At 47.3% G+C, this 16,313-nt stretch overlaps 1 protein-coding gene across 1 annotated transcript; it reads left to right on the top strand.

Annotated features, from left to right (window-relative positions):
* Window positions 1–6,924: 6,924 nt before the first annotated feature.
* ARC (activity regulated cytoskeleton associated protein) lies at window positions 6,925–10,933 on the top strand. Its single transcript, XM_064154408.1, has 2 exons — window positions 6,925–10,214; window positions 10,798–10,933. Exon 1 carries the CDS (start codon window positions 7,449–7,451, stop codon window positions 8,661–8,663), a length of 1,215 nt encoding a protein of 404 aa, XP_064010478.1. The 5' UTR covers window positions 6,925–7,448; the 3' UTR covers window positions 8,664–10,214; window positions 10,798–10,933.
* Window positions 10,934–16,313: the final 5,380 nt, after the last annotated feature.

The following is a 16,313-nucleotide window of genomic DNA, read 5'->3' as shown; positions in this document are numbered from 1 at the left end:
AGTTGCTCTACCATTACCACTGCACCTCATCTCACCTTGCCATGGGGATGTTAACGTTCAACACAGATAGAAATGGTTAATTGGAGACAGAGCTCTAGAAGAGCATTGGGCTGGCTCCGTGGACTACAAAGAGTCTTTATAGTGACATGCACACATCATCTTGGCAGATGGTGAGGTGCACACCTCTCCTGAACTGGTGGGACTCCATCAGCCCAGACGTGCTGGGAGATGAACCAGGGCTGCGAGCTTCACGGCCACCCCACTGCTTTTCCTTATTTAGCAGACCTGTGATTTGCAGTGTTTACTGCTGAGGAGGAGTTAAAAAACACTAAACTGAGAAACTTTTACTGGAACACTTAGAGGGGTATCTTAAAGTGGGGCAAGAGCAGGGAGAGTCAAGTGTACAGTCAGCCATGGACTAGATTCAGGTCCCAGCCATGTGGCACAAAGGCAAATGAGATGTTATTAACCAGATACAAATCCATCTCTTCAACACAGGTCTTGCTTCTTTTGCTAGCAGTAAATATACCCTTCGAGTTCATCAGTGATGCTCATGGGAGGAAAATGAAGTTCTCTTGTAATCACAGAACCCTTTTAATTTGGAAGAGACCTTTAAGTCCAACCATTAACCCAGTACTGCTGAGCCACTGCTAAACCATGTCCCTCAGCACCACATCTACATGGCTGTTCAGCCCCTCCAGAGGTGGCAATGCCACCACTGCCTCCGACAGCCTGTTCCAAGGCTTAACAAATCTTTCATGGAAGAACTTTTTTGCAAATGTCCAACCTAAATCTCCCCTCGTGCAACTTGAGGCCATTTCCTCTTGTTACTTAGGAGAAGAGACTAATCTTTACCTGCCTCAAATCTCCCTTCAGGGAGTTGTAGAGAACAATAAGGTCTGCCCTGAGCCTCCTTTACTCCAAGCTAAACAAACCCAGTTCCCTCACCTGCTCCTCACAAGGCTCATGCTCTAGAACCTTCACCACACGCTCCAACATGGAGATACATTTCAATTTGTGCTGACCTCATGAAGGTCATAACAGCCAACATCAGACTTCAGGTTCTTGCCACAAAAAAACACTGACATTCTTTTTGCTTTCTTGATGTAGCCTCAGGCAGGCTTGGGGAAGCAAACACAGCATGAAGGGATGCTCAAAAGCATTTCCATTGTGAGGAAAAAAAAATAAGAAACATCTCATGAAATAGGAGGAGAAAAAAACCTGTAAAATAGAAAAGATATCTTTAGTTTGAAAACAAAGCCCTTTATTTTCAGTATCCTCATTATCAATAGAGGCTAGGGGATGATGAGATTGAGAGCAGCCCTGCAGAAAAAAGACTGCAGTGTACTGGTGGACAAGAAGCTGGGCATGAGCTAACAATGCATGCTTGCAGGCCAGCAGACCAATGGCATCCTGGGCTGCATCAAAAAACTGTGGCCAGAAGATCAAGAGAGATGATTCTATCACTCTCCTCTGGTGAGACCTCACCTGCAGTGCTGCATCTCGTTTTGGGGGCCCCAACACAAGAAGGATACGGACCTGCTGGAGCAGATCCGGAGGAGCGTTGCAAAGACGATTAGGATGTTGGAGCACCTCACCTACACCTCCTGTTCAGCCTGGAGAAAAGCAGGCTCTAGGAAGACCTGCTTAATATATGAAGGGGACCCACAGGAAGGCTGGGGAAGAACTGTTTTAGAAGGGCTTGTAATGATAGGATAAGGGGCAATGATTTTAAGTTAGAGCAGAGTAGATTTAGGTTGGACTTAAGGAAGAAGTTCTTTACTATAAGAGTGGTGAAATACTGGGACATGTTGCCCAAGGATGTGGCTGAGGCCCCATCCCTGGTGAAGTTCAAGGTCAAACTCGATGGGGCCCTAAGCAACCTGATATGGTTGGAGGTGTCCCTGCTCACTGCAGGGGACTTGGTCAAGATGACCTTCAAGGGTCCCTTCCAACCTGCTGAATTCTGTGGTTCTGTGACCTTCCACACAAAGTAGGGCTTTTCAGCTGAGCAAAGAACAAGAGAGAACTTGCAGGCACCTCTGCACCAGAAGGAGACTACTAATCTTAATAATTACTAGGATTATTGTTAATACTGATAAGAGGTTGCCTTCCACTTCCTACTTGCTTGCCCACCCCTCCCAGCAAGTGACGTGTGGGCCCCAGGCGTGGAGGCCAACAGGTGGTGAGGAACAATGGAGCCACTGACGCGAACTGCTTTGAATGCGTGTTGTGAGTGCCAGCATCGATGCAATGAAGTGTTCCGGTGCTGGGGATGGATGAATAGAGACCTATGGTGTAAATTAAAGGGGTTATTCTTTTTCTTCTTTGTTATTTTTTTCTTAATTATTAATAAATAAATACATTTAAAAGCCCAACATTTTGGTTCCTCTTCATTTTTATTTCTTTCTTCAGGCTTTTGCTAGCAAATGATCGGCCAACTTTGCCTGCCAATGTATGGGATAATCAACAGGGACTGAAGAGGCATGGAGGTAGAGGGGAAGGATTTCAGTTTCTTTATTGTTTGGTGGTTTTTAGGTGTTTTTTCCCCCCTTTTTTTCTTTTGGAAAGTAGAAGCAATTCTGGAAGTAAAAGGGAAAATTCCAGCACAGCAGATACAGGATAACACTGTAAATGTCTTGTTCTCCAGTAGGGAAAATTGATTCCTGCAAAACTATGGAATTAATTGCCCTCAGACTTCAACTTCAGGCATTTTATAGAGTACTCAACGAAAGACAAGGCTCTCCAGACAGTGACTCAGGGAAGGAATGCAACACACACAGCAGTACATAACTGGGGAGGGACAGCAGGGTAATACAGTATCTAGCAGAGCAATTTGGAACATAAACGACAAAAACCCAGCAGAAATCAACTGCACCATAAACTTTTCCAAGCTCTGGGATCCCCCCCTTCTCACCCACCCACAAGGTTCATCTGGCTTACAGCTCAAGCTCATCTCCAAGAAGTTACATGTCTTGCCATAAGGTAGATCTGAGAAAAACTCTCACGCGGCTAAGGTGGCAAAGAGATGTCAACCAAAAAAAGAACCCCAGAGCCATCAAGTCTGCTCCAAGGCAATGTGTGGCAAAAGCCCAGGTCCTGAACAGATGTGAGGTGCAAGAGCAACCAGGCTCTGGGTGCATCATGTCCTCAGCAGAGCACTACTGTGACAGCACTGGGGAAGATGCCCGTGCTGCCTGTGATTCAGTGTCCCCTTCATCTGGTCCTCCCTCCCTGCAGTGGGGTTTTCTGTTGCTGCTCACTTCCACATGCTCTTTATGTCTATCTGTAATTAGTCTGCTGACCTTTCCCTTTCTCTCTATTAATTTTCTTGGTCTGATCCTAATCTACAGTGGTTTAGGAAGCACTAGGAATACAGCTCACACTGACACCATCCCTGCTGAGCTATGAGATGCGGCTTTTGCTGGTTTCCTTCCCTGCCTTGCTCCTACTAAGCTTTTTTTGAGGAGACTAACCCTGTTTGCTGATCATCCTTTTTCTCACTCCCTTATATCCATTTCTCACCTTCATTTCTGCTTTTCTTGCCCTCCTCTTGTCCTTGATCACCTCTGGCCACCTAGAGGACCACATGCCCTCCATCCATCACACTGCTGACTCCCCTGTATCTAGGGAGATGATCTCTTTGTTGAGCTCTGAGATGAAGCTGCTGTGGCTATGAGAACCTCCTCCCCAGCCTGTACCAGTCCATGGCTTCTGTCCTTCCACACTTGTCTGCCTCTCTGTGCCTGCAGATTCTGTCTGCCTCAAACTGCCTTTTTGTCATCTCCCAGTGCTCTGCATCTCCCTCCTCCCTTTGCTTCCGGCTCCCCTCTCTCCTCCTCCTCTACCCACGCACCTTCCTTTAATTAGAAATACAATGAAAATGCTTGTCACTGTGTCATAATCAGCAAGTCATTCCCCAGAAGGTCCAGAAGGAAAACCCTCATTCCTCCCTGCCTCTCCTGGCTCCCTCACCACCTCCACAGAAGATAGACCATACAGATTAGGAGGAAAGCTCCCTGGAAGGGTTGCTGAATGACATTAACCCAGAGACCTGGATAAGCTGAAGGAAAGGATCAAGAGAAACCTTACGATATTCAACAAGGATAAGTCCTGTGGCTGGAAAGACAGAGTCCCTGGCAGCAGCTGTCTGGCAGAAATGGACCTGGGAGTGCTGGAGGACAGCAGGCTGAGGATGACCCCAGTAATGTGTCCTCACAGCAAAAGAAAACAAAACAAAAGAGAAAACAAACGGAAAAAAAGGAAGAGTATCCTGGACTGTGGGAGCTTGAATACAGCCAGGAAATCAATGTCCCTCTGCTCAGGACATACTAGGCCATATCCAGCTGCCATGACCAGGTTTGAGCCACTTAGGAAGAGGCATTCATCAAGTGGAATGAGCTCAAAGCAAGTCATTGAGATGGTTAGGGCTGCAGCACTTGCTTGGTGCCTGGTGTGCCACTAGGACTTGCCCTGCCTGCGGAAGTGATGGCTTTGGGGGGACCTAGCAACAGCCTCCCATATCTGTGGGGAGGTTATCAAGGGGATAATTCAAAGTCAGTCTTGATGGGACTCACAACACAGTCTAATTGGGCATATCCCAGCTTACTGCACAGGGGTTGGATTAGATGACCATTAAAATGCTCTTCCAACTCAAGCCATTCCATGATCCTGTGGTAAAAGCCAGGCTCTTCATAGAGGTGGCTGCTGAAAGAATAAGAGTCTTTGGGTACAAACTGGAATAAAACACTCCATCTGGGTATAAGAACAAAGGTTCTTCCCTCTGAGGACAGTCATACAGTGGAGTAGGTCACTTAAAGAAGGCTGAACAATCCCCATCCCTGAATTTTTCAGTATCTGAAATCTGAACCACCTCATCTGACCCTGTAACTGACTCAGAATAGGAGGCTGAGCCAGAAACCTCCTGAGGTTCTTTTCAGTCTTACTAATCCTGAAATCCTATGACCAAACCTAAGTGCTAAATGAGGCCACTCAGAAAGATGAATCCCACACACTAAAAACTAAGGAAGAAGGGAAAAGAGGAAGCAGGGGCTGGAAAGAGACAGATTTGTTGGAGTAGATTTTGTAGCCAGTTCATCTCAGACTCTGACATTTGATAGAACAACATGAGGTTAAACCAATCACTATTGTGCTATGTGTGTGTTTGTGTGTTGGGGGGGAGGGGGGGGGGGGATGTGGGGTGTAAAGTGGCATTGAGAGGGTCTGTTGGGTTAGGAATCCTGCATTCACACCCTGACACTTTTGTTTCCTTCTGCACTCACTGCTGCTCTCTGCCTTAAATCAAACCATGTCAGCTTGCTTCTGCCCTAAATAACCCTTCAGTTTCCCAACAGCCATATGGCAGTAGAGTTTTTCCACATGCCATCATCTGACAGGGTACAACCCTTTATGGATGCTGGGGGGAAAGGGAGTTCACAGCCCTGTCCTTCGTGCCTTTCAGTTTAACTACCGCCAAGAACAAGAGCTTATAGTGGCAGAATGAGGGGGAATAGCTTTGAAATGGAAGAGGGGAGACTGAGGTTGAAGATGAGGAAGAAATTCTTTACAGTGAGGGTTAGGAGACTTGGAACAGGTTGCACAGGAAAGCTGTGGATGCCTCCTCCCTGAAGGTGTTCAAGGTCAGGTCAGACAGGGCCTTGAGCAATCTGGTTTACCCTAGGATGTCCTCCCAGCAGGACTTCAGTACAAGACCACCCTCTGCATTTTCCTCTTATCAGCTTGGCTGCAGTTCCACCAGGAAATGTGGCTAAGAGCCATGGGAGTGATGGGGAAGGATCTTAAGCTCCTTAGCACACTGCACATCACCCTGAGCAGAGGCAGGGCACCTCCTCATTCCAACAGGTTTAAACTTTTTCTTTTAGCTGATATTCATGAATCAGCATCCCACTGCCTCCGGTCACTGTCACAGAGAGAGGATGAGAAGCCCCAGATATCCTCGGCAGCTCTCTGAGGGTGTTCCGGCAGGGAACTCTCTCGGATTAGGGAATCCTTTATCTCAGGCTTATATAAGACCCGGAGACTCCTTTTATGGTTGGCTTTTCCTGCTCTGTCAAGAGGAAAGAACAAATGTAGCTTCATCTGCACTTGTGGGCTGGCTAACTGATCAAGCATCTGATTCAGGCTAAGTAGGGAACAGAATTTATGGGCGGATTTAATTTGGTGTAAAAACCAGGAAGCCATTCCCGTTCCTCCTCCCCCCTCTCCCCCCCTTAACTGAGTATCCCCGAGGTAGTGGTTGGTCTACTGCAATTAACCAGCGGGGATGACTCCCACCTACCAGTGCTTTACAAAGTCCAGAGCGCTCCAATTTGTATTGAAGTGGCACCTTTGAGTGTTTCCCCCTCTCCTTCCCCCCCTCCTCTTCTCTTTTCTTCCCTTTCCCTTTTATTTCTCCCTGCTGACTTGCCACCGTTCCCGAGCTTTTGCACTGAGAGTGAGCTCCCTCTGTGTCTGCAGGCAGAGGCAGGGGGCTGTGCGGGGGGCTGGTGGGAGTGTGTCTTAGTGCGACACGCTGAATCCCCTCCTCATCTCCCCTCCCATCCGCAAATCCTGGCAGGGGGAAGGCTGCTAATGATGACCTTGCTGAGTAAATAGTTGTGGAATGAATAAGTGTTTTTCCTGCAATCTGAAAGGCGGAAGGTGCGATTACTCATCCAGCTACCCAACTGTCTCCAGCCACCTTTCAAGTTGCTTCTCGCGTCGAGTCTGGGGGCGTGAGCGAGGGGGTGGGAAGCAAGGGGAGAGGCTGCCAAGATTCTGGGTTGCCACAGACACCGGCCTTGCTTTTCCTCCAATGAGCGCTGAGCTGCGAGTGCGGGAGGAGGCAGAGCACCACCCACATGTTGAGCTGTGTGGGGTATAAGTAGATGGAAGAGCCTGGACTAGTGGCAGTTCAGCCAGGGAAGAGAAGCAGCTCTTTGCATCTCTAGTGAAAGCTCGATTTTTCCTTCCTCCACCTGACAACTTTATCAGAGGAGGAATCACCAGGATTTCTGCAGCAGCTTCAAGCTTCTGTCTGCATCTCTGTGTGGTTTTCTCCAGCAGAGATTCTGCCTTTCAAGATTCTCAGCTTCGGAGGAGCAGGTAGCGGGCACACGTGTGGGGCTGGACATCTTAGTCAACTCCTCGCCTTGTTCCTTGAAGATCCTGGATCTCTCTGGGACACCCTGAGCACCTGAGACCGGCATTTCCAGCTGGACACCGGCAGAACTTTGCTGCAACTCTCTCTGGGATCCACGAGGACCAAGCTGCTCGCTCTGTGGTGATATCTGATTTGGTTGTGTTTGTGTCCAAAAGTCCTTTGAGGGGGGTTAGAAGTATCTGTGTGTCTTTCGGGACGATTTCTGGTGGGGTTTTTGAGAGCTAGCTCTAGTACCAGGGCTTGCAACCTACTTCTTTCTGTGTCTGACACTCACACGGTCGGAGCCATGCAGCTGGACAATGTCACCAGTGCAGGCATCCACTCCTACCAGGGGCACCGTGGAGTTGCCAACAAGCCCAATGTGATCCTGCAGATAGGGAAATGCAGGGCAGAAATGTTGGAGCACGTCAGGAGGACCCACCGGCACCTCCTGTCTGAGGTCTCCAAGCAGGTGGAGCGTGAGCTGAAAGGCTTGCAGAAATCAGTGGGGAAGTTAGAGAATAACTTAGAGGATCATGTCCCAACTGATAACCAAAGGTGGAAGAAGTCCATTAAGGCCTGTCTGGCTAGATGTCAGGAAACCATTGCCCACCTGGAGAGGTGGGTCAAGAGAGAGATGAATGTTTGGAAGGAGGTCTTTTTCCGTCTGGAGAAGTGGGCGGACCGTCTGGAGTCCATGGGAGGCAAATACTGTCCTGCCGACCAGGGCAAGCAGACTGTGTCCGTTGGGGTGGGAGGCCCAGAGATAAGGCCAGGTGAGGGTGAGATTTATGACTATGCACTTGACATGAGCCAAATGTATGCCCTGACCCCTCCTCCTGGGGAGGTGCCCAGCATCCCTCAGGGCCACGATTCTTACCAGTGGGTTTCTGTGTCAGAGGATGCTCCAGCCTCCCCCGTGGAGACTCAGGTCTTTGAGGATCCCCACGAGTTCTTAAGCCACTTGGAGGAATACTTAAAGCAGGTGGGTGGAACAGAGGAGTACTGGCTGTCTCAGATCCAGAACCATATGAATGGCCCAGCTAAAAAGTGGTGGGAATACAAGCAGGACTCTGTCAAAAACTGGGTCGAGTTCAAGAAGGAGTTCCTGCAGTACAGTGAGGGGACTCTGACTCGGGATGCTATCAAAAGGGAGCTGGATTTGCCCCAGAAAGAGGGGGAGCCCCTGGACCAGTTCCTCTGGCGCAAGAGAGACTTATACCAGACTCTCTATGTTGATGCGGACGAGGAGGAAATTATCCAGTATGTGGTAGGCACCCTCCAGCCCAAACTGAAGCGCTTCTTGAGTTATCCTTTGCCCAAGACCTTAGAACAGCTGATCCAAAGAGGGAAGGAAGTCCAAGGCAACATGGACCACTCTGAGGAGCCCAGCCCACAGAGGACACCTGAAGTTCAGTCAGGAGACTCTGTGGAGAGCGTACCTCCCTCAACCACTGCCAGTCCTGTGCCGAGCAATGGGACTCAACCTGAGCCCCCCAGCCCTCCAGCTACTGTCATATGAGCTAGTCCAGGTTAGGCAGCAGTCTGGGTTACTAGAAGGGGGCTTATTTAGGAAGCTTCTCCTTGGAGAGAGGTTCTGGCTGAGACAAGGTGTGCTCAGCCCAAGAGCCCATAGCAGAGGAATCAACTTTGCTTGTGGGGGGAGGGAGGCGACAGGGGAGAGGCACCTTAGGATGTGGTTGCCCACCTCACCTAAGCCATGCAGTACGGTGGTGCTGGAGACACTGCATGCACCACTGTGGGGAACGGACAATTTTATATGATCCCTGACAAGAAACTAGAGACAATTCCCAACTTCAGAAGCAGCCACTTAGCACTGGTGGCTTTCAAGGACTTCGTACGAGTGCAGCAATTGGCTGAGGGTTCCTACCCATCCGGATTTTTCCTTCTCCTTCTCTCCTCCCTCTTCTGCAGAGGTGTCTCTGTCCTGAGGAGACATCCTTTTGACCCTTGCCCTTTTATGATTTACTACTGGGATTTTTTTCATTTGGCAGTCTCCTGTTCTGACTTTCTCCAAAGGATTGTATAATTATTTTTTTAAAACCTTTTTCGTTTGTTTGCTTCTAAGAAGAAATTATATTACTTCAGGAACTGTAGACTTTAAGAATCTGGATTATTTTGAGTGATTTTCTTTTCCCTGCACCTAATACCTGCTTTAATGTTTTTTCCTCTCAAGGGGCTCCTACTGGTTTGCTTCTTTGCTCACTCTAATCAAAGCCACTGCAGTGCAGAGGCAAATCTCACCCTTCCCCTGCACTTTATTCTGTGCATTCAGCAGGAAGAAAGAGTTTCAAATGAAATTCTGAGCACATTTTACTGAAGCAGCAGAAGTCTGCTTCCTTTAGGGGAAGAGAGGGAGTCAAGGTGGACAGAAGAGGCACCAGAGCTATTCTGAGAGGGTGGGGGGAGGTAAGGGAAATAAATCTTTATACTTTGAACCGAACAAACAAACACATCCTAAATCCAGAGCAAATATATCCCCAGAGCAGCAACTCGAGTCCATACTGATGTGTGAAGACAGCAGGGGCTTTTGCCATGTAAAAGCCAAAAAGACCCCAAGCAAGCGTAGAGAGGAGCTGTGTGTCCCTACACAGTTGTAGCCTGTGCAGCACAACAACGAGCTTCTGCTCACACAGACAGACTCATGCTCTTGGAAAGCCTGGCATCCCTGTCCTGGAGCACCTGGGGACAGAGTCTTGTCTGTTCTCAAAGAACTTTCTACAGTATCTTGCCATGGATGGAGACGGACTTGGACTCTGTGACATTTCCCATGTTGAGGCAGTAATGCTCAGCATTCACCTTGCTTTGGCTAGTATCCGATGAGAGGACTTTGAGAGGAGGGAAGTTTGGCTGTTCAAAGCTTCTTATGGCTGGACACATCTCAAGAATCATCTGCATTCACCATCAGAACAAATAAAAACCTCCACAAAGGATGCAGCAGGGATGCAGCAACAGGAGTGCTTCTGGGGTGCTTCTGGCACTACTGCAGCAGTGACATGTGTCTCCGACGGCTTGGGAGGCCTTTGATGTCCCTCCTTCCAGGAAGCCGAAGGTAAGGCTACTCTCTGACATTCTCTCTTCTGTACTCCTCAGATCTAAGTTAGCCATAGCCTGTCCAGTAGGAACCTTCCACTGGGATAAAAAAAAAAAATCTAAAGTGGGACATTAGGCATTTTAAGTGACAGCTTAGGGTTGAGAGAAAGGGAATACAAGACCCAGACAAGGGGAAATAAAGGTCAGTGAGTGGAAAAAGTTTCCAAGCAGGACAGTATCTTGCACTTTCTGACTTAACATGGAGAAGAATTGGAAAACTTCCTCAATAACCCATCCCAAGCATCTCTCCCATGAAACTGTGGTCTTGAGTACCTAGTTGTAAGAGCATGTCACAGGTCCATGCACAGCACAAAGGAGAAACATATCTGTTTTGCACACTTACTAGAAGTGAGTCAATCTCAGGAGTGGTGGGGGTCCTCCTCTCACTCCTTCAGAGTAAGGTGCTTTGGCAGCAGCTGTATCTGCAGAGAGAAGGGAGCATTTCTCACTAATGACCTGGGATGAGTGGAGGGGGAGTGGGTGTCAGTGCTGAGGATGAGCTGGCTCTGTGCATTACAAGCATTACCTTCTCTCGGTTACAGTGACTCACTCAGATCCTCCTCTGAGAAGGAATCACTTCACGGTGCTCTGGATTTGGAAGGAAAGCCAAAGAGAAAAAGCTTTAAAATCAAGGACTCAACATCAGACCTGCTGTCAGGATCCCCAGCCACTGACTGCTGGATCTGGCATTGGTAATTACCTCTCATCTCACCCTTTCTTAAACCCCTCCAGTGCCCTGACCCAAGATACTGAATAGGCCAGGTGCAAACAGCTGCACTGGTCTTGAGACCCCAGACACAGTGGTTGCAAGAGGCTGGCACCAGCAGATAGGTGGCCTTTCAGCATCTTGATGAAGGCACCCAAGCACCAGCCTCAGTGTTTGATGCTCTGGGCGCAGTGCATATCATGCCTGCCCTTCTGCTGGACCACTGGCAAATGCTTAGACATCAGTACTTAGTGGGACCTTCAGGCTGCAGACGTTTAAAGGGCCCAGCTGAATTTAACCCCATCTCCTGAAAAATTCCCTGTCCTCTCCACCTGACATATCTAACCAGAGCTGCTGCATTTTTTATTCTTTTACAGAGATCCCTGCTGCTGTTGCTAAGTTTCATTCTCTGTGTCCAAGATTCCTGCTTTTCCAGGAAAGAGGAAGACAGAGGGCAGATCATGCACCAAAGACCCTCCCATGCAGTACAATGCTATGTTCAACGTGCTGAGAGCTAGAAGGAAAGGGGCAAGCCACTTCCAACAGGGCAAAGAAAAGTCTGAGCTGGTTCAGCAACTCAAGCACAAGAGAAAGCGTTGAGAATGAAAAAAGAAACCAAGAGGGAGAACAGAAGATTCAAGTCTGGGCTTTGGGTACAGCAAGGATGCTGGGCTTGTAGTGACTGTCTGTTGAGATGATATCATACCTCTGCAATCTGGGGCCACTGGGACTCACCTCAAGAAATCCTCACCAGTTTACCAGTTAGAAGAAAAAAACCCAACAAAACCTGTTTAACTCTGCCAGATGACTGACCCTACCTAGGCTACGAACCCTCCATGCTGTCAATGCTGTAACTCTTTATTCCTGAGCTGAGGGTAGCTTTATTTCATGCGGGTATCAGTTTCAAACCTCAAAGGGCTCTGGAGGTTCAGAGAAGCATCCCACGATCCAGATGCTTGTCAGAACTGCTGAGCCCACACAACTGGACCAACTGTCTTGCCTGAAAGAAGACTTTTGAGAGGCAGCATGCTCCTCCTGGATCTGCATGGGCCAGAGTTACTGCAAGAACAGGAGTTCTTGTGCTGGCTTTGGTGTGACTGTTTCCATCCAGACCCAGGGAGGACAAAAGGCATGCAAAAGACAAAGAATTTGAGTGACTTGAGCAAGACGGTTTTGGTTCATATCTCAGCCGAAGAGGTCAGGTTGGTTCCTCTCTCTTCCAGAGCCAACTGTCCTGGGTATGCGTGCGTGTCGGTGCGGATGTCTATGTGTTGAGCAATTAAATCCACCTTAACCAAATTCTGTGGTGTTTTGTTGCATTTGAACTCAGCCAACAGGACCTACTGTACATTCCAACTATGCTCAGCTAAAAATGACCAGGACTGGAAAATTATGTAACAAATCATGGAAAGGCAGATTTAATAGGCATCATCTTAAGGTCAAAATGGTGCTTGATTTTGAGGTGCTTAATTTTTACAGTCCCTCTTAAGGGGCTCGGCTGCCTCAAAAGGTTTATTTTTTTTCCATAGGCTTTCCTGCCTTTTAATGAATTAACCTATTTGTGCTACTTGGTCATTTTTGGTCCTGAGGTTTATACATTTTCAGCTGACTTTTTGGAGTGTGCAAAAGTGATTATCTCCTGGACTGATTTTATTTTGTTTCAATTATTGCTCCAAGCAGATTGGAGCTTCATTTGTAGCATCCTGGTTTATATTACCAGCCTCTCCAGGAAGGACTGGTAGTTTATATTGCTGGGGGAGAGTCAGGTGAATGAAGAAGTGTGTATGTGTTGTGTCTGTGAAATTGTCACAGAGTTTGACCACTGAGTTTTTCCTTTTCTTTTCTCTTTTCCTTTCTTTTCAATTTTCCTTAGGCAATTTTACATTTGACTCTGACAAACCCACCTTAGAGGTTTGGGTTTTTTATTTTTACTAAAGATACTATTATTATTTCAAGCAACCTTGTACAAAAGGCAAACACACACTGAATTACTACAGGTTATAGGAGGATGAAGCCAAAAGGTCTTTGTAAGCCGACATCACTTGCCCTAGATCTGACCGTATCAGGCAGTTTATTCCTCATGTGTCATGTTGGAGTTACAAGATCATACCAAGCCACTAGAACCTGTCAATAGAATAGTGCTACACTCTATTTGCTATGATAGCAAAGCCTTTTGTAGATTTATATAATAAAACTTTGAAATATCTGCCTCAATTGTTTTGTGTCTTGATTTCTGCTCTTCCCGCCTTGGTTCATGGGAGACTCAGGTAATTATTTGCCTCTGAAGAATTGCTCTTGTCAGCTGTTTGGGCTTTGACTCACAAAATCTTCCTCCTCAGCAAAAACCAAATGACTGACATAAAAAAAAATGGAATGTACTGGGCTTTTGAAGAAGAGGACTTGGATAGAGAAAATATGGAGGTGATTTAAGGATACTGTTTATCATCTTAGATCAAGTCAACTGTAGCCCATAAGGCTGGGAGAAATGGTCCCTTGTGGGACTAAACATTGTGGAGGGCTCTTGTTACGTATAGCCAAGAGAAAGGCTATTGAAAGAGAGGTCAATCACATTTATACCCGTGATTGAGAGGTAATATGTAGAGGAGAGCTGAGGCAAGACAAGGTAGAATGAAAAATATCTCACCCTGAGTCAGTTCTCCTTGATATCCAAAGAGGAGCCCTATGTCAGAAGCAGCACAGAGGCCCTGCAGCTACTGTGAAGTTGGTTTTCTGCTACAACAAGGTTATCCTCCATTCCTTGGGTTTGTTATCTATAAAACACCCCACGGTCATCAGGACTGCAGAAAGGGAATATAGCAGGGAATGTAGCTCAGACTATTTCAAACAGAGTATTTTTGTAATAGGCTCAGTAGGTTCTGCCCCAAAGATCTTCAGTCCATGGGAACTCAGGATTATGCTCTGCCCCTGCAAATCCCTCCTCTTCCAAAAAAGTTTTGCACTCAGGTAGATTTAGCTCCCATTAACTGCTTCACCTCTGCTCCGACAGTCTTAGGTTTAACAGTCCAGCTGGTAATGCGCCCTTGAGTAAGTCAGATGGAGAAACAGTGTCATTCCTTTAACAAGAAGCTTTAAATGTGCATTGCCAGAAGGATCTCCCAGATATTCCTTCTGAGATTTGGTTTGCAATGCAGAATGTGATCTGGTGTCTACAGATGCCTAAAGGACAGCTGCTTGTGTTTTAAGCCAGACAGTTAATTCAACCGCAAATTCTCATGAAAGGTGCAGAAGACACACTTTAGTTCCACGTCTGAACATTGTCATAAACAAGGATGTGAAAAGCAAGCTTTGAGTGGACATATGAGCAACAGAGGTGTAGCTAGTGTCATCCCATTCGAGGACAGTATAGGAGGATAGCAGGGTTAGATTTTCACAGAATCAGAGAATTGCAGAATGGTAGTGGAAGGTACCTTTGGTGATCATCTAGTCCAGCCTCCCTGCTAACACAGGTGCAAGTGGAGTATATGGTGATCAAGATTGCATGCAGGAGAGTCTGGAAAGTCTCTAGAGCAGGAGACTCCACAACATCTCTGGGCAGCCTTTCCTCAAAGGAAAGAAGTTTTTCCCTATATGTAGGTGGAACTTTCTATGTTCCAGTTCTGCCCACTGCCCTTTGCCATATTACTGGGCACGATAGAGAGAGTGATTTGCCATTGGAATGGGCTGCCCAGGGAGGTGGTGGAGTCACTGTCCTTGGAGGTGTTCAAGAAAAGACTGGATGAGGCGCTTAGTGCCATGGTCTAGTTGACTGGATAGGGCTGGGTGCTAGGTTGGACTGGATGATCTTGGAGGTCTCTTCCAACCTGGTTGAGTCTATGATTCTATGACCGTAAAGAGTTTGGACCCATCCTCTTGACCCTTGCACTTTAGATATGGATCATCATTGATCAGATTTCCTCTCAGTCTGATCTTCTCCAGGATAAACAGCCCCAGGAAGCTCAGCCTTTCCTTCTCAGAGATGCTCCTGTCCACTCAACATTGAATGGACTCTCTCTAGGACTTCTCTGTCTCTCCTGAACTGCTGAGCCCACAACTTGACCTAATACTCCATATGTGACCTGATTAGGGCAGAGCAGAGGTGGAGGAGAACCTCCTTTGACTTGCTGACCATATTCTTCTTTACGCATCACGGGAGATCATTTGCCTTCTTGACCACAAGGCTACACTGCTGGCTTAGGGAGAACCTGCTGTCCACCAGCACTTCCACATCATTGTTCACAGAAAATGATTTCCAGCAGTGAACCACTAACCTGTATTGGGGCAAGACCAAAGACTTGGCATGGTCTTTGGCTACGGCCCAAGCTTTGGATCTTCTGCAAGGATAAAGTCAGTGTCTGGCAGAGTAAAAAGCAAGAGCTGCTCAGCTGGAGGTGCTGAGCTCTTCCAGCAGAGGGGGGCAGAACTCCACTACATGCAGTGGGAATTTAGATTAAAAATTAAAAAAAACTATGAAGAGAAAAATCTGTCCTTGTCATCATCCAGCCCACAGTGCCCACTGCCACCACTTCAGCAGCACAAGATGGTCCTGCAGTCAAGGACAGAAAGGGCCATGAGAGGTCAGTGTGGAGAGGTGAGGATGACTGGTGGCCAAGCTGGCATGGAGGAAGGTAGACAGAATGGTGATACACTGCTGAGAGGGGAGGGAAAGTAGATGAGGATGGGAAATGTCCACAAGTGCCAGATAAACTCTGAAAATTTCCAGTTTTGTTTCAGAGCTTTTCAGGGATGAATCCTGTAATTCAGTCCCAGTTGAAGATCCTGAGAGGGGCACTGGGCCTACCCTTCCATCTAATGAGGAAATATTTCACTAGCTACAAACTTGAACACAGAAGATTTCACCTCAACATGAGGAGAAATTTCTTTACATTAAGGGTGACAGAGCACCAGAGCAGGCCACCCAGAGAGGTTGTGGAGACTTGAGACTCCTTCTCTGGAGACTTTCAAAACCTGCCTGGATGCATTTCTGTGTGAACTACCCTAAGTCATCCTGCTTTGGCAAGGAGGTTAGAGTCAATGATCTCTGGAGGTCCCTTTCAACCTCTAACACACTGTGATTCTGTGAGTCTTCTGGCTCTATCAGGAGGGAGTCATCTGAGATAGATACAGCCCAGTGAGACATTAGCTGCATCAAATTAGTGGAAGCCCCCTCCAAAATCCAAGTGGTGATCATTCCTGTGTTTTCTTGAGCATGATCAAAACCACAGAGGTATTCAATACCCATCCTTCCTCTGGTAGGTAAGGTATGTGGTGTAAAGCACTTAGAGAACTCAGAAAAAAATAATTTACTCCGTATTTTTTCCCCTTCTTTCTTTATCATGGTTGTACTGATGAGCT

This window comes from Pogoniulus pusillus, chromosome 14 (assembly GCF_015220805.1).
Source record: "Pogoniulus pusillus isolate bPogPus1 chromosome 14, bPogPus1.pri, whole genome shotgun sequence".
Classification (NCBI taxonomy): Eukaryota; Metazoa; Chordata; class Aves; order Piciformes; family Lybiidae; genus Pogoniulus; species Pogoniulus pusillus.
The sequence above is the reverse complement of the archived record's forward strand: the minus strand, read 5'-3'. Positions and strand labels throughout refer to the sequence as shown.